We start from the raw sequence: 23,828 nt of genomic DNA, 5'->3' as shown, positions 1-23,828 counted from the left end.
GTAGTTCGAGAGAGGAAGGAGGAGTCGGAGTCAGAAGAGGAGGGGAGGGGAGCACAGATTTGAGATACCCACTGTTATTCAAGGGAAAGGCTTGCTTGACCACCGTACCTCCCATTTGATGTTTGGGTAACAGTCAGATGATATCTAGGATGTGTAGGCATATCCGAGTATTTGCAACAGTACTGGAGCAGTATTCATTTAAGATATGCATAAGGTACATTTTCATGGGTATCACTGCACTGTGATACAATGAGGTGGATGGTACCATCAAATTTTACGTGAGATAATGGTTCGGGGTGAAATTTAGAAGAACAATTGTTGGTAATACAATACACGTTGTACCATATGAGTAGTTATTAACCATATTTATCATGATCTTGATTAATTGTTGCAGTTTTTACAAAGTATTTGTACAATGGTCACTGTTTCTGCTGTGCAACTTTGCAGCTGTCGGTTTTACAATTATGTCTTTGCAGGAACGTCACATTTCAGTGTGCATTTATGGAGTTGTCCTTACTTTTTAGTACATTTTTATAGATGATACCCCTTTTAATACCATGCTTTTACAATACACTGCATTTGTTGAACTTCATTGTTCTGAAACCAAGGCCTCATGTGCAATTAACCACACCTGAATTTTGTCTGTGGCTCTAGGTGTGCAGGTTACTGGGTCACGTGTCCACTCTAGCCCCACTGACCATCACATCTGACCACGCAGAGAGTAACATCAGTATGCTGGACTCACAGGTTGGTTCTCATGGTCTTCTTTCAGTACCTACATGTATCTCTCCCACTCTACAATTTCCTTCATTTTGCAAATTGTTTGGACTGGATATAATTGCATATATCATCATAAACTCTGAAAACTGTTGTCTTCCAGGATGCAAAAGTTTATTGTTTAGTCTCCGAGATTGGAAATCTGTAACTGAAAGAGAATGATATATATATATATATATATATATATATATATATATATATATATTTTTTTTTTTTTTGTCATTCTGCCAGTGTTTCTTGATCATGAGTTCAGCCACTCGCAAAATTGTTTTTTCAAATCCCGATTCGTGAAATGTAGCACTCACTGCAGAAATTATCGTCTTCTTGTCATTCAGTTTTCTATCAAGAATTCACACCCACTTGCATGCCGACTTACAAGTATGACTGCACAAAATATTGTACTCCCAGCCAAAATTATTATCTTGTCATCAACAAATTTCTCTGAATGGCTTTAGATATTTCATATTTGCAAAAAATCAGATGGATCTGGTTAAGTTCATGAAATCTGGACAAAATCAAATAAAAGTTTCCAAAACTTTGACAATTAGAGAGAGAGACAAAGGAACTTCAATCTTTTGGTATTTGTTGCCAGTCTGGGAATCTGTCATGAATTTGGCAAAGGAAACCAAGAATAAGTTATGAACAACAAGAAAAGAAATTTGTTACTCTATCATATGAAACACCAGCTATTGATATCAAAAATTTTGATGAAAAGATGCAGTACCACACCACAAAAAATGTGATTTCTAGGGCTGAATGGGTTAAAGCCAGGTCGGGTAAAGAATAGTGTGCTTGAAATAGTGTCGAAGATTGTCTTTAAGATTTGAAAGTATAACTGGTGGTCAAAAGTATATGTATAAAAGTAAAATGCACAAGATTTTCATCCAATTGTGAGTTTAAGCCTCTCAAGTTTAATAGAGCTGAAGGAACCTGTGTCTTGTCATCCTATGTCCAGCTGACTGGAGCAGCCATCACTCTGGCCATGAACCACAACAGCAAGATAGCCAAGGAGAACCTGGACGTCTTCATTGACGCCTGGGAGTGCCAGGTCAACGACCTCAGTCTGCTGGTCAAGGAGGTCAACGACTGCTGTCTGGGCAGAGGAAGTGAGTCAGGGTGGGGCGGAGTGAGTCAGGGTGGGATAGAGTGAGTTAGGGTGGGGCAGAGTGAGTCAGGGTGGGATAGAGTGAGTTAGGGCGGGGTAGAGTGAGTCAGGGTGGGGTAGAGTGAGTCAGGGTGGGGAAGAGTGAGTTAGGGTGGGGCAGAGTGACTTATTGTGGGATAGAGTGAGTCAGGGTGGGATAGAGTGAGTCAGGGTGGGGAAGAGTGAGTCAGGGTGGGGTAGAGTGAGTCAGGGTGGGGTAGAGTGAGTCAGGGTGGGGCAGAGTGAGTCAGGGTGGGGTAGAGTGAGTCAGGGTGGGGCAGAGTGAGTTAGGATGGGGTAGAGTGAGCCAGGGTGGGGCAGAGTGAGTTAGGATGGGGCAGAGTGTGTTAGGGTGGGGCAGAGTGAGTCGGGGTGGGGCAGAGTGAGTTTAGGGTGGGGCAGGGTGAGTCAGGGTGGGGCAGAGTGAGTCAGGGTGGGGTAGAGTGAGTCAGGGTGGGGCAGAGTGAGTCAGGGTGGGGTAGAGTGAGTCAGGGTGGGGCAGAGTGAGTCAGGGTGGGGTAGAGTGAGTCAGGGTGGGGCAGAGTGAGTCATGGTGGGTTAGAGTGAGTCAGGATGGGGTAGAGTGAGCCAGGGTGGGGCAGAGTGAGTCAGGGTGGGGCAGAGTGAGTCAGGGTGGGATTGATTGAGTTAGGGTGGGGTAGAGTGAGTCAGGGTGGGGCAGAGTGAGTTAGGATGGGGCAGAGTGTGTTAGGGTGGGGCAGAGTGAGTCGGGGTGGGGCAGAGTGAGTTTAGGGTGGGGCAGAGTGAGTCAGGGTGGGGCAGAGTGAGTCAGGGTAGGGTAGAGTGAGTCAGGTTGGGGTAGTTGTGAGTCAGGGAGGGGCAGAGTGAGTCAGAGTGGGGCAGAGTGAGTCAGGGTAGGGCAGAGTGAGTCAGTTTGGGGTAGAGTGAGTTAGGGTGGGGTAGAGTGAGTTAGGGTGGGGCAGAGTGAGTTAGGGTGGGGCAGAGTGAGTTAGGGTGGGGTAGAGTGAGTCAGGGTGGGGTAGAGTGAGTCAGGGTTGGGTAGAGTGAGTCAGGGTGGGGTAGAGTGAGTTAGGGTGGGGTAGAGTGAGTGAGGGTGGGGCAGAGTGAGTCAGGGTGGGGTAGAGTGAGTGAGGGTGGGGTAGAGTGAGTTAGGGTGGGGTAGAGTGAGTGAGGGTGGGGCAGAGTGAGTCAGGGTGGGGTAGAGTGAGTGAGGGTGGGGTAGAGTGAGTCAGGGTGGGCAGAGTGAGTCAGGGTAGAGTAGAGTGAGTTAGGGTGGGTAGAGTGAATTAGGGTGGGGAAGAGTGAGTCAGGGTGGGGTAAAGTGAGTCAGGGTTGGGTAGAGCGAGTTAGGGTGGGGTAGAGTGAGTTAGGATGGGGCAGAGTGAGTCAGGGTGGGTAAAGTGAGTTAGGGGAGGGTAGAGTGAGTCAGGGTGGGGTAGAGTGAGTTAGGGTGGGGTAGAGTGAGTCAGGGTGGGGTAGAGTGAGTTAGGGTGGGGTAGAGTGAGTGAGGGTGGGGCAGAGTGAGTCAGGGTGGGGTAGAGTGAGTGAGGGTGGGGTAGAGTGAGTCAGGGTGGGCAGAGTGAGTCAGGGTAGAGTAGAGTGAGTTAGGGTGGGTAGAGTGAATTAGGGTGGGGAAGAGTGAGTCAGGGTGGGGTAAAGTGAGTCAGGGTTGGGTAGAGCGAGTTAGGGTGGGGTAGAGTGAGTTAGGATGGGGCAGAGTGAGTCAGGGTGGGTAAAGTGAGTTAGGGGAGGGTAGAGTGAGTCAGGGTGGGGTAGAGTGAGTTAGGGTGGGGTAGAGTGAGTTAGGATGGGGCAGAGTGAGTCAGGGTGGGGCAGAGTGAGTCAGGGTGGGGTAGAGTGAGTTAGGGTGGGGTAGAGTGAATTAGGGTGGGGCAGAGTGAGTTAGGATGGGACATGAGTTAGGGCGGGGCAGAGGGAATTAGGGTGGGGCAGAGTGAGTTAGGGAGGGGCAGAGTGAGGGTTTGACAGATTGAGTTAGGATAGTGAAGAATGAGTTTATACGGTGGGCAGAGTAAGGGTGTGGCAGTGTGTGTTTGGGTAGGACAGAATGAAGAGAATGATTTATAGTGATGCACCGATTTAGCGTGTTGGTGCACTAATGCCTGTAGGGATACACAAGAGTTGTAAGGGAACATTCGACATAAGAGTTGTCATCTTAACCCATTGAAGACTAGTCCCGAGTATGCTTGGGCAGGTTTTTGTGGAAATACATGTTATAGCAAAATTAACTCGCCCTCAACAGGTTAATTTCCAGGTCTTTGTCTCGCTGATATACAGTGTAGCATTCTTTTTATGCCTCCGCCACGAAGTGGTGCCGGAGGCATTATGTTTTCGGGTTGTCCGTCTGTCCCTACGTCCGTCTGTACGTCCGTAAGTCCGTCTGTACTTACAAATTGTACGTCCGTCCGTCCGTCCATCTGTCCGCATTCGTTTACGCGATAACTTGAGTAATATTGACTGGAATTTTACCAATCTTGGTCCAAGTATAAAGTATGATGGGGCAATTACTTGAAGAGATTTTAGGTGAAATCGGCCAAAGGCCAAAGGTCAAAGGTCAAGGTCAAATCATGAAATTGTATTTGTTTAAGCGATAACTCAAGACTGAATCGAGCAAATTTCACCAAACTTTGTCCGAGGATGATGTATGATGGGACAATTACTTGATTAGTTTTGTAGAGAAATCGGACAGAGGTCAAAGGTCAAAGATCAAGGTCAAATCCTAAAATTTATCTGTTTACGTGATAACTCAAAACTGGATGAAGCAGCTTTCACCAAACTTGGTCCAAGGATGATGTATGATGAGGCAATTAGTTGAGTAGATTTTAGTGACATTGTCAAGAGGTCAAAGGTCGAAAGGTCAAGGTCAAATGCTAAAAATGTTGCTATTTCCCCATATCTATGCAATGCCCGAAGGTATTTTCTTGAAACTTAGTGTAGACATGTACTACTGCGTAGAAATTCTCCAGAGAGAGTTTCATGTCATAAGGTCTAAGGTCAAAAGGTCAAAGGTTAGGTGAAAATGTTACAATTTCACTTTTCTCGCAAATGGTTCAATGTATTTTCATGGAACTTGGTAAATACGCATGTACTGACTGGCAGGGATTATCTAGGGAACTTAGGGGTCATGGGTCAATAGTCAGGGGGTCAAAGGTCAAGGTCAACTCCTCAAAATTGTACTATTTCCCTCATATACTAGTATATGCAATGCTTGCATTATTAGTTTCAAAACTTGATATGTACATGTATTACCTACTGGAGATTCGCTGAGAAATTTCTAGCCAGAAGGTCAAAGGTTAAGGGTCAAAGGCCAGGTTTAAATGCAAAGAAAATATCTATTTTGTACTGTAATTACACTCTTTCAAATTCATGTATTTGTTCCGTCGAGATGTTTTCATTGCAACTGATTGACAAATTGCCCTACATCGACGTAAATAAGCACTGAATTGATCAGTCTTTTAGTTGTAGCCATGATAAAAAAATTATGGGCGTACATACTCGAGTAGGATTCGAACCTACGACCTACGGTGATCAGGAGGTCGTAGGTTCGAATCCTGCTCGAGTATGTACGCCCATGATTTTTTATCATGGCTACTACTAAAACACTGATCAATTCAGTGCTTATTTAGGTCGATGTAGGGCAATTTGTCAATCAGTTGCAATGAAAACATCTCGACGGAACAAATTCATGAATTTGAATAACAAAGCAGTACCCGCTGCATGCTATAAGGATTAGAACCAACACTTGCTTTCGGGCGAAAGCTCGGTGGTCTAGTGGAGATTACGCCTGTTCGGTGATCAGGAGGTCGTAGGTTCGAATCCTGCTCGAGTATGTACGCCCATGATTTTTTATCATGGCTACTACTAAAACACTGATCAATTCAGTGCTTATTTACGTCGATGTAGGGCAATTTGTCAATCAGTTGCAATTACACTCTTTCTTCATACCTTGAAAATTACTCAGTGCATTAAATTATTAAAGGGTCGGTCAGAAGTCAAGTAAAAATCCTCAATTCCCCAAATATGTGTACCTGCACTCTTAGACATTTATAGCAAACCCAGTTCAAGGATAGTGAACAGTCAGGATATTTCTGACAAACCTGTCATTTCAATATTTTGCCAGTTATGTGAAACCCGTCATCACACATTGTGAAGACATTGTACTATACACCTATTGGGAGAATCATGCATTATGGCGGAGGCATCAGTCGCCATAGCGACATTTCTAGTTCTCAATATACAATGTAGGTTTTGGGTGATTTGGGACACTTTAAAGATAAAGCATAATGTGCAAGCTAATGATTGTGCATAGAATGTCAGTGTGTGTATAGGTGTGTATACACACAGTACATTCATGCAATATTTTTTCCCTCACCAGCCATTCCCTGTGAAGATGAATGGATGGTTTGGCCTTTCTTTCTTTGTACATTCCAATGCACATTCTCAACAAAATGGCAAATGTTCCCCAAAATGAACTTTGACTTTTAGAACAGACAATGAAGTTACAGAATACGTCTGAATGAAAATCAATACCATTCTGAAGATTCAGCTGAAAGAAAGGGAAAGCACAAAACAATGCAATGTGAAGACTAACATGGCATTAACGTTAATTTGTTGAAAACAAGAATTTTGCGGTCATTAAATGTCAAGGCATATCCTGCTGATTTCTGTTTTTAAATGTCAGTCAGTGTAGTGCCTACATTGCATTGTCCTTATTAGATTTCCGTGGCATCAGCCTGTTACTGGTACTGCATGCCTTGCATCGCAAATACCGCATCTCCACATAAAAACTGGGTCAGTCATACCAATGCTATTAACCCATTAAGGACGGACTGATTTTGCTACAACACGCATTTCCCAAAGACACCTGCCCGAGTATACTCCGGAATCATCCTCAGTAGGTTAAAAGATTACCAGGTAACTGTCAATTCCGTGATCTGATGAAGAAATATCCCATAAAATATCCTTAAATTTGATGGATGATGTGGCGACAAGTACATTTCTTCTTTCTTTATAGTGTGTTTACTTTATAGGTCATGACCATTAATAACAATATCTATAATCTTTTCTTCTTTTTTTTGAAAATCCCACAAACTCATTTTACTTTTACCACAGTTCTTCCCCCCTCCCTTTATCTCTATCAATTCATGTTAATATACTGGTATACAATCTATGCACACACATTGTACATGCATACAGATTTGTGTGCATACTCTTTAACAATTAATTTATTTCTTATCTTCACCTCACCACTCTCCTTCGCTTATTACTCTTCATTCTGTACCAATCATCCTTTATTATTTCTTGGTTCTCTTTTCTCTAGACAACAAACAAGTATATCTCTCTCTTCCAAGACCTGGGGTAAGTTATGGACATCGCATTGTTTGTTCTGAGTCTCTTTCACACTTTCATGTAGATGAGCCTCTTTCACACTTAGAGTTGACCCTGTTTTAATTCCACATCAAGTGCGAACTCTTTATACTCCTCTTTAATGTGTATGATGGTTTTCCTAACGTTTGGCTTTCCATATTGAGTGACATACAGGCAGTTTTTTGTCAAGATCAATCTTGATACAGCCATTTGTTTAGGAAAGAATGTTTTCCTCTTTTTATGCAATTAGCATCAAGGTCTCTTGAAACGTTGGTTCTGACTGTGATGCTGATATCCACATAATCTTCTTTCCTCTTTGTTCACATACGAAATTAAAATCTAAATCTATTTAGTGTGAAATAACACCCATCACTTTTTGATGGATACACATCTCTTCATACACACGGACAACGAGCTCAGAAAGCTTAATTTTCTATCCCGAGATGCTGTGGATGCTGGCGTGATTAATAACCTCTGATGGATTCTGTTTGATCCAGTTTTTGTAGAAAGGATGCAAATTTTTTTTTTGTTCCTTGTTAGTGACAGGTCTACAGAATGGTTATAGGTTACTTCCTGCTATTGTTCCAGATATAATCACACTACAGTGATTTTTGTAAGCAAATAATCTGTGTTTGGTGCAGAGAAGTTATTGCATAGTAAGGCGTAATGAGGGTCAATCATACTATTACATTGTAAGTTGTAAGTTGCAGATCCCTAGATGGGAGTTGAATGTGTCTATAAACTGTAGACTCCCATGGTGTAGTCATGATATATATTCTTTATGGCTTCAAATTGTGTGATACATGATAGAGCTCCATGTACATGTAGGTGTATTTGATGCTACATTGTACTTGGTTGATGTAGATTTGTGCTTTTTAAGTTGGCATTGAAATTGAGTTGTGAATCCATCACATTCCAGGGCATCCCTTGACATAGAGGATTTGATACCTGATGAGCTTAAAATGCAAAATTATGCCTTCCCAACGACAGTGTTTCATTGTATGTAACGAACATGGTCTTCCAAGATACATTGTATGTATTTATTGAAAAGGGAAACCTTGTTTTAACAAGGAATGCAAACCATGGCAATTACCGTGGTACAATGTACATCAGGTTTCTCACTGTATTAGGGTACATGAACAAAGAAATATAAAGGTTTGGGACAAAAAAAAAATCACCTTGTTAATAACAAAGTTTTTGACCTCTTTCTAATGAGGTTTTAGTGTAGTAGATGCAATTCATGGTAACTGGAAAATCAAATGCAAGAACTCAAATCATTTAATTGTTGTTGGTCGGTACCTGGGTGACATGAGTTTTATACTTTGCAGCATAACATTGAGAAGGGCCAGTGAGTCCCTTGTTCTGACAGCATCCCTACATAAATATTAAAACTGACTTGCCTGCCCACAGATCTAAAATCAGCTAACTGCATGTGCACCACCTTGGAATTGTACCCTACCTGCAAAATATGCTGCTGTTCCCTCTTTTACAATGAGGTTGTGTCAATATATAAATTTATAGATACAGTCAACTCCATGCATGTCAATCTGAACAGGACTGAGAAAAATGTAAACCATCAGATTAGGTCAATATCAAACTTCTGCGCGTACAGAGGAATGACACATGTATTAGACTATGAAATTGTAAATTTGGACTTTTTGCTTTCATTGACTTATAGGCAATTATTTGACAGTTGTCTGGTCCAAGTCATTCTTCAATTGTGAAGTGATGCAGAAAATTGTACTGCTGTAGAAGACTAATATCTACTTTATACCATCACTGACTTACAGATTGTATCTCTGTTTTTGATTTCTGAAGTACAGTTGCTTGAAAAAAAAAAATGACAAGAGGCGATAAGTTTGCTTTAGCTTTATGATATGAGTTTATTTTGCTGGCCCAATTCTAAGTTTGAAGTATTGGATTCTTTTGTATTTTTTTGCACTCTTTCTAGCCTGAAATTGTAAGTATTCCATGCTGCACTCTTTGGTTTGGCTGTACCACTGCACAATCATCTTGCTATCATGTACTCTCTCTTTTCTCCGTTGATCATGTGATCAGTCATGTGGTAAATCATGTGATCTGCCTTGCCTCTCAACAAATATGGGAAATTGGAACAGCACAAATGTATCATAAGACTGGGCAAGGTGTTACTGATGTTTGCTGAGGTTAAGTGGCCATTTTTTTAACAGGCATCCTTAAGAAAATTACATTTCACTTCATCCATTTTGCTAATGGTATTGATAATGGTTCTCTGGGGAATTTGATACTATAAAGTTTGTTGATGTTTTTGTTGCAGTCATACACTTGTGTTGGGGTTTTGCACATTCCCCCCCCCCCCCCACACACACACACACATTTCAGGAAAATTGACATTGTTGAGACAACCCAAAACTTGCTATAAATACTAAACAGAAGAGTCTAGAAAGTGAAGTTAGAAAAACAAAAACATTTCTAGCTCTTGTGAATAATAACATTTATGATGGACATGGGTACATCAGAAAATAAGTTTGTGGAGAAAGTTATGAACTGGACTTGGTCAAGCTTTTAACATGCTAAAATTTCAGTATACATGTATCCATCTGCATCTGTGGGAATGAGGGGAGAAAATTCCAACCGAATCCATTTGTCCTTTTGCTGCATTTCCACTAGAAACCTAAAACTTGTTGATTTTAACCTTTCATGAACAATGCAGTTTCATGTTCCTTGTCGTGAAATATGTCATAGTCACCTATCAAACGGATACATATCATATGCATTGCTATCATGTTGTCCAGACTGCCAGATGTGTAAAGAAATTCAAAAGAGCATAAACATACACTACCTGTCATGCATCATATTCTATTCTATATAATCACATTACATGCTGTCATTTCTAGGCTGCAAGATTTGTCCATCGTATGAAATTTCATACTGTATTCCATTTAATTTGTTTCTTGTATCCACTTACAGTCATGCTTTAGTCAAAAAGTTACCATAAGGAAAACTTTAAGAAACAAGAAAACAAAGATTTTCCCCTGTATCCAAAGTGTCTTATTCAAGAAATTTGCTTTTTTTTCTTTGGTCCGTAGCTCTTCGCATTATCATCATTATTGTTATCTAATCAATATCAGTCTTTGTTATAATGAAATGGAAGGATAGCATTTCATTCCTTTATAATCAGAGTAGAAAAATAGAACATACTTATCATGACTATGTTAGATGAGGGGAAAAAAAACCAAAACAAAACCTGGAGAGTCTGGCTTTCCTTGTGATTTTGTCTTTGGTTTTCGATACTCAGTGAACTGATATCAACACCAAGGCTGCCAGGAATCACATATGTAAATTCGGGGAGGTTTCAAAGAGTTTTTAGGAAGAAACTTATGTTATTTGCATCTCAATAGGTGAAAATAGTCCCAAAGTCAGGAAAGCTGAACAATATTTTGTCTTCAGGACATGAAGAATTATCTGAATTTTTTTCAAACCTCTTCAGCATCAGGGAAGCTTGGGGTTTCTTTTCAAGTTTATTAAACCATAGGAATTAATTGGCTTCAAATAAATGTAGAAACAAATTTTCTGCAGCTTTTTATTTTTCTATACAAAACACCCTTCTTGTATATGGTGTACCAATATCTCTTCATTGTTTTCCTCGTCCCTCTAGTATGCATTCATTCTCTTTGCCTGCATTCACATGTTTCTCTCCGTTCAAGTATATTCATGTGATTATTGAGCAGTATTCAATATGGGACATTGGGGAAGCTACAAGCGTAGAGTCGGTGTCTCGAGTTATCTATGGTGGCTTTCATTCTTCCACTCTTTGTGGCTCTTGACTCTGTCATCATTGTAACTCTGCCTATGGGATGACAAACTTACAGGGGAAGACTGGCATTATAATAATGTTATTGCAATGCGCTGTGCAGCAACTCACTGGCAATTCATGGAGCAGCCTTCATTCTTTCGTACACATGGGAGGAAGGTATTATTTAAACCAATTAGTGGTTATAAAGATATAGGTTCTTTATCTTTATAATGAATGCCCTTTGGAAGAAATGAGCCAGGTATTCAATGAGAATAACAAAGGCTTTCCCTCACTCTCTTTTGCTTTCTTCCTCTGCGACTACTCCATTTATTCTTCCTGGACCACTGAAAAATATCATTATTTTCTCTCTCTGCTCTGTATATTCACATACCAATGGTATATGTATCTTATACTTTGTAAGTGGCCTGCTCAGACTTTGTATCATTGTTATATCATTTGTGCATACTGTACAATTGTGTTATTTCCATTATAAAATATGAAAAGTTACAAAGCCTTCAAGCAGCTCGGTGAAACTATTGCAAAGCGTACATTGTATGGCAGTAAAATTCTTGTAGAATGAACATTCAAATTCTCATTGCAGCTTATCTAGATTTCAAAATTCTTTGAAATGGCCATATATGGCGGTCTCCATTCTTGGATATTTCAAATCACTTGAGTCTGCATTTTATATGTACTAGCTGGATTATCATTCTGTTTGATAGAATGAAATAATTTATGAAGACAAGTAACATTAATTTTTGCTGTCTCAGCCATACACGTGTAGATCAATGTCGTGCCAGTGGAGAAACATAGTTACATTCCTTTAAGACAAAATTATACACTGAAAAAGTTACAATTTTTGTGTGATTCATGTTTTGCACTGTGATTGGAATTAAAGACAAATTTGATATGTATCAATTTTTAAATGTCTGGTGAAAATCTAAAATCAGTCACATTTGGTCATTAATGTATATCATGCAGTTAATAAACAACCAAAGGGGTACCATTGCTGGTACATTGATGAATATTTCTTATTTGGTCTGTACAGGTTATATCCTCTCATATAAATATAATCACTGTTTCATGTTAGTTGTGATTTAAAGAATTTATGCCACTTTTCCTGTGGTGTACATGTAAATGAATCATGCCTACAATTGGAAGAGCACATTGCATTCTTGAAGGATGTGTGACATTCTACATGTAGCTCTTCGATGTAAAAATGTACAATGTACACGTACCTGGTATTGAACTGGAACTCTTTTTGTGTCTACACGTGTAGGTTCATTATCCAACACTTTAATGACTACTACATGTACATACATAGTTATCCATAACAAGCTTCTCGCATCCCTTTTTTGTAGAAGGATTTTCTATGGTACCTTTAATAATGGTAGAAAGAACAATCACTTACCTCATAAATCTTATCACTAATGTTGCTCAGACTTATTTCAAGATGGAATATTGCCTAGTTTTAATATCAGTTAGTGTCATCTTCAAAAGTGGGAATTGTATTAGTGCACCAGTAATTTCATGTTCTTGGTTACAGTCTTTGAGTTCCCTATTTATGTATGATAATCAAAGATCATTCTGTTCGGAGTGTGACTGGCTCTATCAAATTTGCCACTAGGGAAAAGAACTTGGGCATTAAAAACTTTTGTGTTTTTTCTTGCATCTATTACGATGTATCGTTGTATGGTGAAACTAGTGAATGACAGTATAAACTTGCACTGTAGTCACGCATGTTCTCGTGGAATTGGGCAGTCCATGATTTATGGCATGTGTGTAGATAAAGTACATTATATCAGTTTTCTTTTCTTTTTATAGTTTTATACAAATGTCTGTATGATGTCATTTGTACATGCATCATCATCTCATGATTACTGTATTATAGCAACTAATTGTCATAATTTGGTACACACTGCATTTTGTAGCTGAGTTTCTGTTATTCCTCTGAATTGTTACTATCTTCTGACATCATCATACAATGTATATGGGAGTTAACTGCAGTCACGGTAACTCTTTATGAACTCACAATGTATTTACCGATCTGATTTATTTCATGTGATGTTATTTAAAGACCCGGTAACGTGGTGAGGCATGGATGGTCCAGATGAATTGATCTTCATTCGTTGCCCACTGGGGTACATTAAGAAACCAGGAATATTACTCGTCAGCGAATACCAATACGTACATTGAAGCATATATGCTCATCGGTAATGGTTGATTTCAGTCGAGATTTTTCGGCTGTATGTGTACTTACATTGAGATCATTGCTAAAGCTGTACACAATTCGTTGCAGGGATTCTTGAATATATCTGAGTCAGCCCAGCCGTTTCCCCACTGGGAGCCTAGACCTTCCCATCATTAATCAAACATGTTTGAAACCTGTCATCATAAATGGATCGTAAAATCACTCAATTAATTATCATATCACAAAAACAAAACCAACCATCAGTCATCTCCTCATAAAAGTTTCTCATCATCCAGATTGCATCTCATGAAAGGAAGGATGCTGCAGAAAATAGTGAACAGAAAATAACTGTACTTCAAAACTTTCTTTGTCTTTGAAATCGGGACGGAATTCAAAGTTCATTGTAGTTGAGCTACAAATTCAGGGTTTAAACAGACATTGTATATCCTACCTCTCAGCCAAATTATTTCACGTCTTTTTTGCGATCTTTTCATCTTTGATGTCTTGCAGCGTTACCAGGGTAACGTGGTGATGGGTCAAGTTTGATCTATTTATCCCTTCCTATATCATGTCACTTTTTTAGCATGTTATGCAGATATAACATTTCTAGCATCTCACTTGATTTCATTTATATGCTGCGTTTATACCATGTTCCCAGCGGCCACAGTAGCCCCGTTTGCCCAAAACATGTATTGGGCCGTGGGTATATGAGACATTCTCCTGTTAAATTCCCCTGTTCATTTTCTAGTCATATTGTTCCAGTCCTTGCCTCATTGAGCATATGGCTATCGAGTATCAGGCGCTGTTCTCACGGCATCTGGTCAGGCTAGACTATCAATGTTTTCCATTGCGCCCTGCTACAGGACCGCCTCCAAATTTTGTTATGCTTCTGTATGTGTATGTGCCATCACCTTTTGTTACATTCGCCCTGTTTTATTACGGCACACAAGGTTCCTCATTAGCACCAGGATTGCCGTGGCCAATTTTTTGACAGTTTAAAAATCAGACACTGCATCCATGGCAATCATGGCCTGTCACGTTTGCACATCCCGTTTTGTCCATGGTGGCCTAAAGGTGACATACAAATGTACTGTGGCTGCCGGGAACATGGTGTAAATGCAGCATTACATGCACAGGTCATGCACAGGTCTGATTCATTCTCTACAAGTTTGCAGGACCAGATCACCCTTATTTATTTTTTAACCAGCGAAAACCATTAATCATTCTGCCTCACATGTGCACAATGGTTTTTCAATCCACCTTCAGTCCACTAACCTGCACCATAACCATGCCTGTGTTTGTTTTTTTGCGTGTCATTTTAATCTCCACCACTCATACAGAAACATGGTACCACAGCCAAGGCGGCTAAACCGGTCAAGTTAGATGCCCAGGTAACATCTGTGTCTGACTGTCTGTGTGTGAATGAGTGCACATCACACTTTTCTTTTTTCTTTTTTTTTTGTTTTGTTATTAACACGCCAGAGGCTTTCCAGGTTTATCTGCCTGTTCAAATCAACATCTTACAATCATTCTTTTAAAGTGCATTGTACAAACTAAAGAATACATGTATGTATGGTCAAGCTACAAACTATTCTTCAGTCTTAACAGTATCAAATTTTAATTTTTGGTTTTATTTCTATTGTAGGGTTATACTAAAGAGTAAAATTTCTACCTGTATACAGGACAAAGTTCATATTTCTCACTTGACTTTCTTTATTTTTTTCCTCTTTTTTTTTTTCCCCTGATGTAATGTCACAATGCACAGGTTTATCATGCCAAATGATAGTCACTCCATATTTAGTCATGTTTAATATATTGAAAGGAGTGTCTATTTCATATATGTGGGACTGTCCTAAAAAACACACCAAAAAACAAGCAAACAAAAAAACTAAACAAATCGAAACAAAACAAAACTATATACAATGTATGATTATGTAGTACCTGGAATGGCTCTGTTTTTTTTTCTTTACTGATATTTTGCTGATCACATCTAGCTGATTACCATGAAACCATGTGATCATTTTTGTCACCTGACCCACATCATGTGATCAGACTCATGTGGTCAGGTGATGCTGGCAGGCGCATGTCTTCATTCACTGCATGATGCTACTCTCTACAGCATGCTACAGCTACTGTACATGTATGCATCACAGCATGTCATCACCATGTAGTCTTGCAGCCCAGTCTCTTTGCCTCATTTTCTTATTCATTGCCAGAAGACTAGGTTTTCTTGGACAGTAGGCCCTACCATGCAAATGTTTTATATGAATGGATTTGTGAGGCATTTTTGCCTCACAATTTTTCGCCATTCATTGAGATCATTCCTTGAATACCGTACCATTGTTCAAACACAATATCTAGCAAAGAATAAAAACAATAGCCATGGAAAAAAATGGGGGAGGGGGCCCAAATTGACATGGAGCTTCACACTGTGCATTAATGGAGCCATTTTTTTTTTTTTTTTTGGTTGCCAGTGGTTTTCTTTGATAGAATGCCTAATGTGTGAGACACACATTACAATTGGTAAATGAACAAATGAAACTGAAAACAGTGGAGTTGTGAATACTTGTAGCCCCTACATGTGATGTTTAGTAGGGTACCTACACTGTACCTAAACTGAAAATGCTCCTTGCTAGTTTGAAGAATGAATCACTGATCATCACAAAAATATGCAGTCATCCATATGTGATCCGAACGGGATGTGTTGGAGACATAAAATTGAAAGTTGTAACGTTACAATTAGCCTATTTTCTGTGAGACTCTTAGATTTCCTAGACTTTGTACAGGCATTGCCATGTTTCTTTAGGTTTTATGCTCAGTTTTGAAACAATTTGAAGTGAAAACTTCATTGATATACACGTATTACAAATCTCCATGGTAACACGAGTACGCCAGTCAGTGTTACTTAAAGGGTCTCTGTAATGCGAGTATTTTAGTAGTTGTTAAAGTTGTTAAATCATTAATGGATAATTGATAGCCATCACTCCACTTCTGTAATAAATGAAGCCCCAAGGAATGATTAGAATTAAGATGAATGAATTGGGAATGCCTGCCAATGAGCTTGGTTGAATATGCGATGAAGGTCAGGCCATGGTGGGGGGGGGGGGGGGGGGGGGGACGTCTTTCCTCCGATGATGTGCGTATTACTAGACATCACAGGGTTAATTGTCACTATACATTGTTTGATTGTGTATAATGTCAGTGCTGGGGCTCAGGTGCAAGAAACAGTCTACATATATGTGTAGCAATTGGGATTTTCTGATTACTGGAGTTAATATTTGATGAAAAATTATGGATAAGTGATATGTTAAGGGCTTTAAGGCCTTGCTACAACAATTGCATTACAGAGAACCTTAAATTCTCAGATTCTGAAAATGATTGACTGTAGCTTTTATCTGTACAGATACATATTTGTTGCCTCCATTTCAGAGATGTACTATTTTGAAAAGTGTCTGTTCATGCTGCTCTGTCTGTCTGTATGTTTGTCTTTACATGTTTCTTTCAGTCTTTTTCATGGATTTTTGATTTTTTTTCTCTCTTTTTCTAAGCTGGCATGAAGAATGTTTGCCATCAAAACTTTCTTGTCCGACTGTCGCTGTGAAAGCCAATTTTCAGACATCTGCAGCTGTTCACGTTTGGTTCAATTTGCTGTCATAGTGTTTTGTACATGTGCCGCAAGTGAACGCTTTAATTTTTGGTTTTATTTTTTATTTTTTTGAGTTTTCTTATTTTGGTTACCGGAGGTATACGTATGTTGTCATTTAAATCAGTTTGACAAGACGTGGTTAAAATACAGAGCTGAGGGAGTCCTCTAAAGTTTTTATTCCATGTCCTTCCAACTCTTTGTTTTGAGAAATTATACAACTGCCCGGCTTGGAATAGCCAGGAATGGTTAGATAATTCCTCTGTAGTCAGCTTGGGAAAATAATTGAGTCATTGGGAAAATGATTAAATCATTGGTCAAATGTGCTAGTTCTAACAGGTGTAGGTGTCAAGAATGTCCATGAAACTGTGCTCTACATTGCAGGTTCATCTTTTAGTTACCACCATCATAAGTGACTTATTTGGAACTGAATTTAGATTTGTAGAAATTAGTTCATGTTACAGGGAGTAGTGAATGAGTGAATGTACTTGGTAGGAGGTCTGACAGAAAGACTGGTGGCAAAAAAAAATGTTTACCTGGTATGAGATACATGTATTTAATGTTCAAATTCTTGGTCGAATCTGTGTAGGAACAAGCCAAGATTGCCAAGGTGGGTCTGGAGGTCAAACTGCTGACCTCGGAAGTGGACGCGGAGACAGAAAAGTGGGAGGACCAGAACAACGAAATCGTGAAGCGGACCAAGAACATGTCCAGCATGGCCTACGCCATGTACATGTTCACCAGGGGGGAGGGGTCGCTGAAGACCACGCTGGACCTCTTCAAACAAGCAGAGGTATGGTTTCAACCTTTTCTGTGAAATAAGTCAGTTTATATCCGTTATTGTGTAGATATTTCAGCAACACTGTATTCCTGTCCATTGTTTGCTGTATTAAAAAAAAAAAAAAAAAAAAAAAAAAAAACTATTTTAACATGAGCGCCCAGCTCAAAACCCACAATGGGTTACAGGTTTGTATTCTCTTTAATGGACAAAATATGTTCTTTGGGTTGACTGACTCAAAGTTTTACAGTTTGTCCTATCTGGGAGAATCATCTTTTTTATCTACTGTTTAAATTTGGAAGCTTAAAACAGAACCAAAAGTAAGATATCATAAGTAGTTTTTCTGGACGTTTTTTTTTTCTTTGACAGACTCTGCTTTCCCTGTGACTAGTACATGTTTCCACTGATACTTCTGCACAGCATGCCTGAGTGACCCTAATCTGTAAATCCTCTTTTAATTTACATGTATGGTGTATGTCTTTTCTATGAAACAGCACCTCCTATTAAATGCTTTCTTATATTTCAATCACTTTTTAAATGGGTTAGGATGGTCCAATTTGAAGAAGTTACATATATATATATTTTTTTTTTTTCTCAATCTCTCTCTTCCTCCATCTCTGTCTGTGTATCTTGCCATTTACCATGATCCCTCTTTCCTATGTTCTGTCCATCTCTGTCTTGCAGTACTTTGCTGAGGAGGGCAACAAGCTCTTCCGGTCGGTGAAGGAGTTTACGGTCCAGGTCCCAGACTGTCCCCCAAGGAATGACCTCTTGGCTTACCTGGAGCAGATTCCATCTTCCTGTCAGCAGCTCAACTTTATCACCAAGACACCCTGTGCTGGCAAAGCCAGTACCTTCAACAAGGTACATTATTCCCGTCCTCAGTTTTCTGCATTTTTAAAGAAAATATCCACCTTTTTTTTTTCTTAACCCTAATCATTCCCCCTCCACCGGTATGCAAATTTCTTTATGGATTGATTTTTGATATTCATAAAGCATTATGATGCCATCTCAAGCAGGCACATTATCTGTTAAGAAAAATTTATTAACATTATTTTGATCAAGATTCTGTCATGTCTATTGCAAAGTCCAGGTAGGAAAAACAAAAACAAAAACAAAGACACCCCGAAAATGTATGACAGGTATATGTACATGTATGTAGCAGTTGTGTTGGTGCGACGTAATTTTTCAATACACTGTTATGTGAATACTATCCTGCTGTGAGTAATTGTTGTCCGTTAGGGCCTACAGCAGTGCTACATTGCATGTAAAGAATAGTTGTCCATGGTAAATAGAGAATTACATTTGACAGCAGATCATATTCTTGTGAGTGGGAAATCTCAACGGAAGGCAAGAATGAAAACAGTCATAGTTGATGAGCAGGAGTAGTGTCTGGTTTCCGCTGACCAGTGGTTGTGATGCTTTGGTCACTTTCTGCAGGTGGACAGCACAATTCAGGAAACCAAAAATCTTCTTCTCTGTATTGTCAGACTGGTTCCTATATGCTACTCTCTCTCATCCAAGGTGAGTAAAACTTGACTCTCACAAAATCTGGTGGAGAAAAAATCAATTCAAAGACAAGAAACAAACAAATACACACAACTGACTGGTTCCTATATGTGACCCTGCATCACAAAACCAACAAAAAGTTAACCAAACATAGATTTTTATTTAAGAGCAGATTCTGAAAGAGCAGACTTTAAGCTTTAACATGATGTATAACTCAATTCAAATGGACTCTCCTAACCTATCCTAATATTGGAAAGAAAGCACACACTCAGGAAAAGTGTGAACTGAGAAAAGAGGCTCTTAAGTACAGTGTCTATTCAAGCGATTAATCTTTACCAAGCCATGCTAACTGTGCAATGAATGGGACAAAAAACAACAACAACAAAACAAACCAGGATGTATACCAGTGGAGCAACAACAATGAAGGGATTATCAGATTAAACTGAAATTGAGCATGATTTAGTAACACATTCTATAGATGATTAATGCCAACTTTCAAAGCAGTAGCATCATCCTTTCTAAAGTTATTAGAGTTGAAAATGAAGAATATGGACAGGGTCTTTAAAGATAATAAAAAGTTTTGGTACCTCAAAAGTGTCCTTGAATTTCCTTGTCTTAGTTTGTGTTTCAGGTTAAAGTACCTTTCATATAACTAACACTGTGAGACTTACTCGCCCCAAAGTGCTCTCATGTCTTAGTAATCATGCAATTACAGTGTGTAACTGCGACCAGCAGCCCCATACGCATAGCGACCAGCAGTCCCATACGCATAGCGTAATCGGGCTTCGCATTGTAGCATTCAGGATCATGACAGATTTAGTATCGCAGGGTAAATGTCAACTTAAAATCCCATAAATTCTTCAATTTGAAGACTTACCAATTAAGTTGAAGTATTGAAAACAGGCTTCGGGCAACGTTTGGTTCTGCCTATAGTCCCTTTCTGTTGGAATTGATGACTGAATGTGACTCGGTCGACAGGACCTTAGGAGAGCTACATACAGTACACTGAATACTACAGCCAGTGCATGCGAACACATCACATGCACACAAATTTCAAATCCATGAACGGATAAGATGTTTGTGTGCGCATGCGCTGGCCATGGTATCCAGTGTATGTACTAGTAGCTCTCCCAAGGTCCTCTCGACCGAGTCACATTCAGTCATCAATTCGAACAGAAAGGGGCTATTGGCAGAACCAAACGTTATTCGAAGCCTGTTTTCAATACTTCAACTTAATTGGTAAGTCTTCAAATCGAAGAAATTTTTGGATTTTAAGTTGACATTTACCCGCGATACTAATTCTGTCATGATCCTGAATGCTACAATGCGAAGCCCCATTACGCTATACGTATGGGGCTGCTGGTCGCAGTTAGCTATGCGTACAATGGGCTGCACGCTGCTGGTCGCAGTCAGTGGTTTCGTACAATATTTATCGACGCTGTACAGCGTTGGCTCTGGTACGAAACCATTATTGCATGATTACTAAGACATGAGAGCACTTTGGGGCGAGTAATTCTCACAGACAATGTACTTTAACCTGAAACACAAACCAAGACAAGGAAATTCAGGGAAGCTTTTGAGGTACCAAAACTTTTTATTATCTTTAAGAAATGAAAAGGGGACTTACAGACACACGTAATCACACTATTCTACCAAAAAGTGTTTGAGAAAAACTGCTAAAAACACACAATTTCCTGTTCGTTCTATGATCCCAAACTGTAGAATAATGTAGAAGAAGACTTGTTCTTTCAGAAAATATGAAAAACTCAAGATTGGCTGGGTTGACCCATTTCACCTATTTTTAGTCCTTTTTGTTTGTTTTGGAATGCATGGTCACATGTGCTTCACTCTCTCATCCAAGGTGAGCTGAACTTAACTCTCTCAAACTATGATGGAAAGGAATAAATAAATGAAAAACAAACAACAAATAAACCTCTCTCCCCTATTATACAAATTAAGCTCTTAACCTATTGAGGACGATTTGATTTTGCTACAACACACATTTCCCATAGACACTTGCGCGAGTATACTTGGGACTCGTCCTCAATGGGTTAAGGACTTAAGCAGGGTATATGTGACCATGTATCACAAAACCAACAAAAAATTGCATCCCTTGCTTTTACGTGAGGACTCAAGAAAGGTGAAATGGATCAACCAAGTCAATCTTGAGTTTTTCATAATTATTTTCTGAAAGAACTGTTCTTCTGCAGTATGCTAAAGTTTGGGATCATGATATAAATGGGAAAGTGCGTTTTAAGCTGTTTTTATACGACCCCTTTTTTGTAAAGTAGTGAAATCAGGTATGTCTTTCAAGAGGCCCCTTTTCATTTCTTGAAAATCCTTTGCACACTCTTCACTTTCAACTTGAAGAACTTTTGAATGGATAACGCTACTGCTTTGAAAGTTGGCATTAATCATGGGCAGAATGTGTTAATAGAGCATGCTCAATTTCAGCTTAATCTGATAATCCTTTTATTGTCGTTGCTCCAGTAGTTTGCATCCTGCTTTTTGTCCCATTCATCACACAGCTAGTACGGCTTGGTAAAGATTAAGTGCTTGAATGGACCCTATACTTCATAGCCTCTTTTCTCAGTTCACACTTTTCCAGATTGTAGGTCACATTCTTTTCAATATTTAGGTATGTTAGGAGAATCCATTTGAAATGAGTTATACATCATTTTAAAGCTTAGAGTCTGCTTTTTCAGAATCTGCCCTCAACTGAAAATCCATGTCTGGCGACTTTTTGTTGGTTTTGTGATGCAAGGTCACATTTTTTCAAAAGGAGAGCTGACTTCAGATAAATGTTTGCTGTTCAAGTTTGGTGAACATTTTTTTTTTTTTTAAGTCTATCATGTTTCTGCGGCATCATTCTTGGTAAAAGGGCAATTTACAAATTTCCACAAACAAAAATTATCTTTCGTAGTTTGATGTAAACGCTTATTGGAAAGATTCAAATCATACTTATTTGTCAGTATTCTATTTTACTTTTATTTGTCAACAAATATGAAAATTAAAAGAAAAAGGCACATCTGGAAAGGAGTGAAATGATACTTGTGCATGTACGGTTTAGTCCTTGGAAACTGTTTTTGTAAGTTGTAATAGCCATTTTCTGAGTACGCAAAAACGTGCACTAAAACTGTCATGTTTTGTTTGTGTGCTGCATGACTTTGCATACTACATGTACATGTATATTATGTTTTGTTTGTCTTTCTTTGTTTCACAGTACAATGTGACCACGCCCAACTCCCCCATCGCAAGATGGAGGAGACCGCCACCCATGATGGATCTCCATAGCAACAGCTCGGACATGGACTCGCCCATGAGCCAGAGCAGTGGTTTCCTTAGCGACGGGTCCGTCATGCGCAGCAACACTCTACCACAGAAATCTCTCCACAGAATGAATTCGTTCGACAGACTCTAACACAGACTGAAGTTGTTTTTTAAAGTCTTTTCTTCTTTTTTTTAACCGCTCATGAAATTTATAAAGTGATAAACCACATATCTATGACTGAATGTTTGCGATGTATGCTCATCCCTGTTGCCATGGAAATTGATGGTGATGATGGTAACAAGGAGGACAGTTTTGAAAACAATGCTACATCAGTCTCCCATGATGCAACAGCTTTAATCTCTGTACATTTTTAATGCTTGTCTCCTGGTGAGAGTTGGCGTTTGATCCTGAGACATCAAGTTTTGCCTGTACGTCTTCTGTTTAGCTGTCTATCACAAGGTACACTTTCATGGAAACTGAAGAACGTGGGAACATGGGACTTGATGCAAATTTTGATATGCATTAATTGTGATTAGAGAACAGCCAATGAGCTATTGGTGTTTTCTTTGCTGAAGCAACTGGAATCATCACAATTTACAGTTGCAAGCATCTACATGAAACAAGGCTTGAGTAAAATTACTGTTAGGCTGATCCATGTGGTGTTGACTCTAAAGTCATGTGAGAAATAGCGTTGATATTAAATGAATTATAATTTAAATCCATGTATAGATGTTGAAACCAAACTTTAAGCTAAGGCCCCAACCCCTTTCCCCTTCACCCCTCCCCCTCCCCCTATTCTGTTCTGTTTCTCTTCACAAAAACTAATTTTCAAGGTGGACTTCTCTATAATTTGTTTAAATTTTGTTCAGACATTGGATTAGAATGTTAAACCTCTATTTTGAAATTCAATCATACTCTTATGATGATATGCCTATCCCGAGATTATATATTACAAGCGTACCCTTTGCTAGAAACACTTTATGTTTGTTCACTTGAGTCTTTGAAAGAACCTGATGAGCAGTTTGCCTTCACAGTGGAAAAGATCCATGTTTTATTTACAGTCAACCTCACCCAAGTTGACCTCAAACAAGTAAGCAACAACAACAACAACAACAAATGACTAATTGGAAGAAAAATTCTACCCTGGATAGATATCAACATGTGTTTAATTTTATTGTATATCAGGGCTTTACACTAACATTTTTCTCTGGGGGGCCCGTTTGGGCCACCAAAATCTCTGAATTTGATTTAATGGCTCAAAATATAAGGAAACATAGAATTGTATTAAATTCTATCTGTAGGAAATGCCTCATCAGGCCATCAACATATAACCCTTTGGAAAATTGGTAGCCTGACACCAATTTCTAGTG

At 39.3% G+C, this 23,828-nt stretch overlaps 1 protein-coding gene across 1 annotated transcript in view; it reads left to right on the top strand.

Annotated features, from left to right (window-relative positions):
• Positions 1–23,615, top strand: part of LOC139711501 (alpha-catulin-like) — a 148,180-nt gene extending 124,565 nt beyond the window's left edge. Inside the window, exons 10-17 of the mRNA XM_071623378.1 lie at positions 655–747; positions 1,733–1,883; positions 7,245–7,282; positions 14,598–14,648; positions 17,490–17,693; positions 18,363–18,542; positions 19,119–19,202; positions 22,411–23,615. Of these exons, the coding sequence (XP_071479479.1) occupies positions 655–747; positions 1,733–1,883; positions 7,245–7,282; positions 14,598–14,648; positions 17,490–17,693; positions 18,363–18,542; positions 19,119–19,202; positions 22,411–22,608 (999 nt within the window). The 3' untranslated portion in view covers positions 22,609–23,615. The remainder of the gene's footprint in view (positions 1–654; positions 748–1,732; positions 1,884–7,244; positions 7,283–14,597; positions 14,649–17,489; positions 17,694–18,362; positions 18,543–19,118; positions 19,203–22,410) is intronic.
• Positions 23,616–23,828: the final 213 nt, after the last annotated feature.

This window comes from Diadema antillarum, unplaced genomic scaffold (genome assembly GCF_040938485.1).
Source record: "Diadema antillarum isolate AM-2024a unplaced genomic scaffold, OU_Dant_1.0 seq00001664_RagTag, whole genome shotgun sequence".
Lineage (NCBI taxonomy): Eukaryota > Metazoa > Echinodermata > Echinoidea > Diadematoida > Diadematidae > Diadema > Diadema antillarum.
The sequence above is the reverse complement of the archived record's forward strand: the minus strand, read 5'-3'. Positions and strand labels throughout refer to the sequence as shown.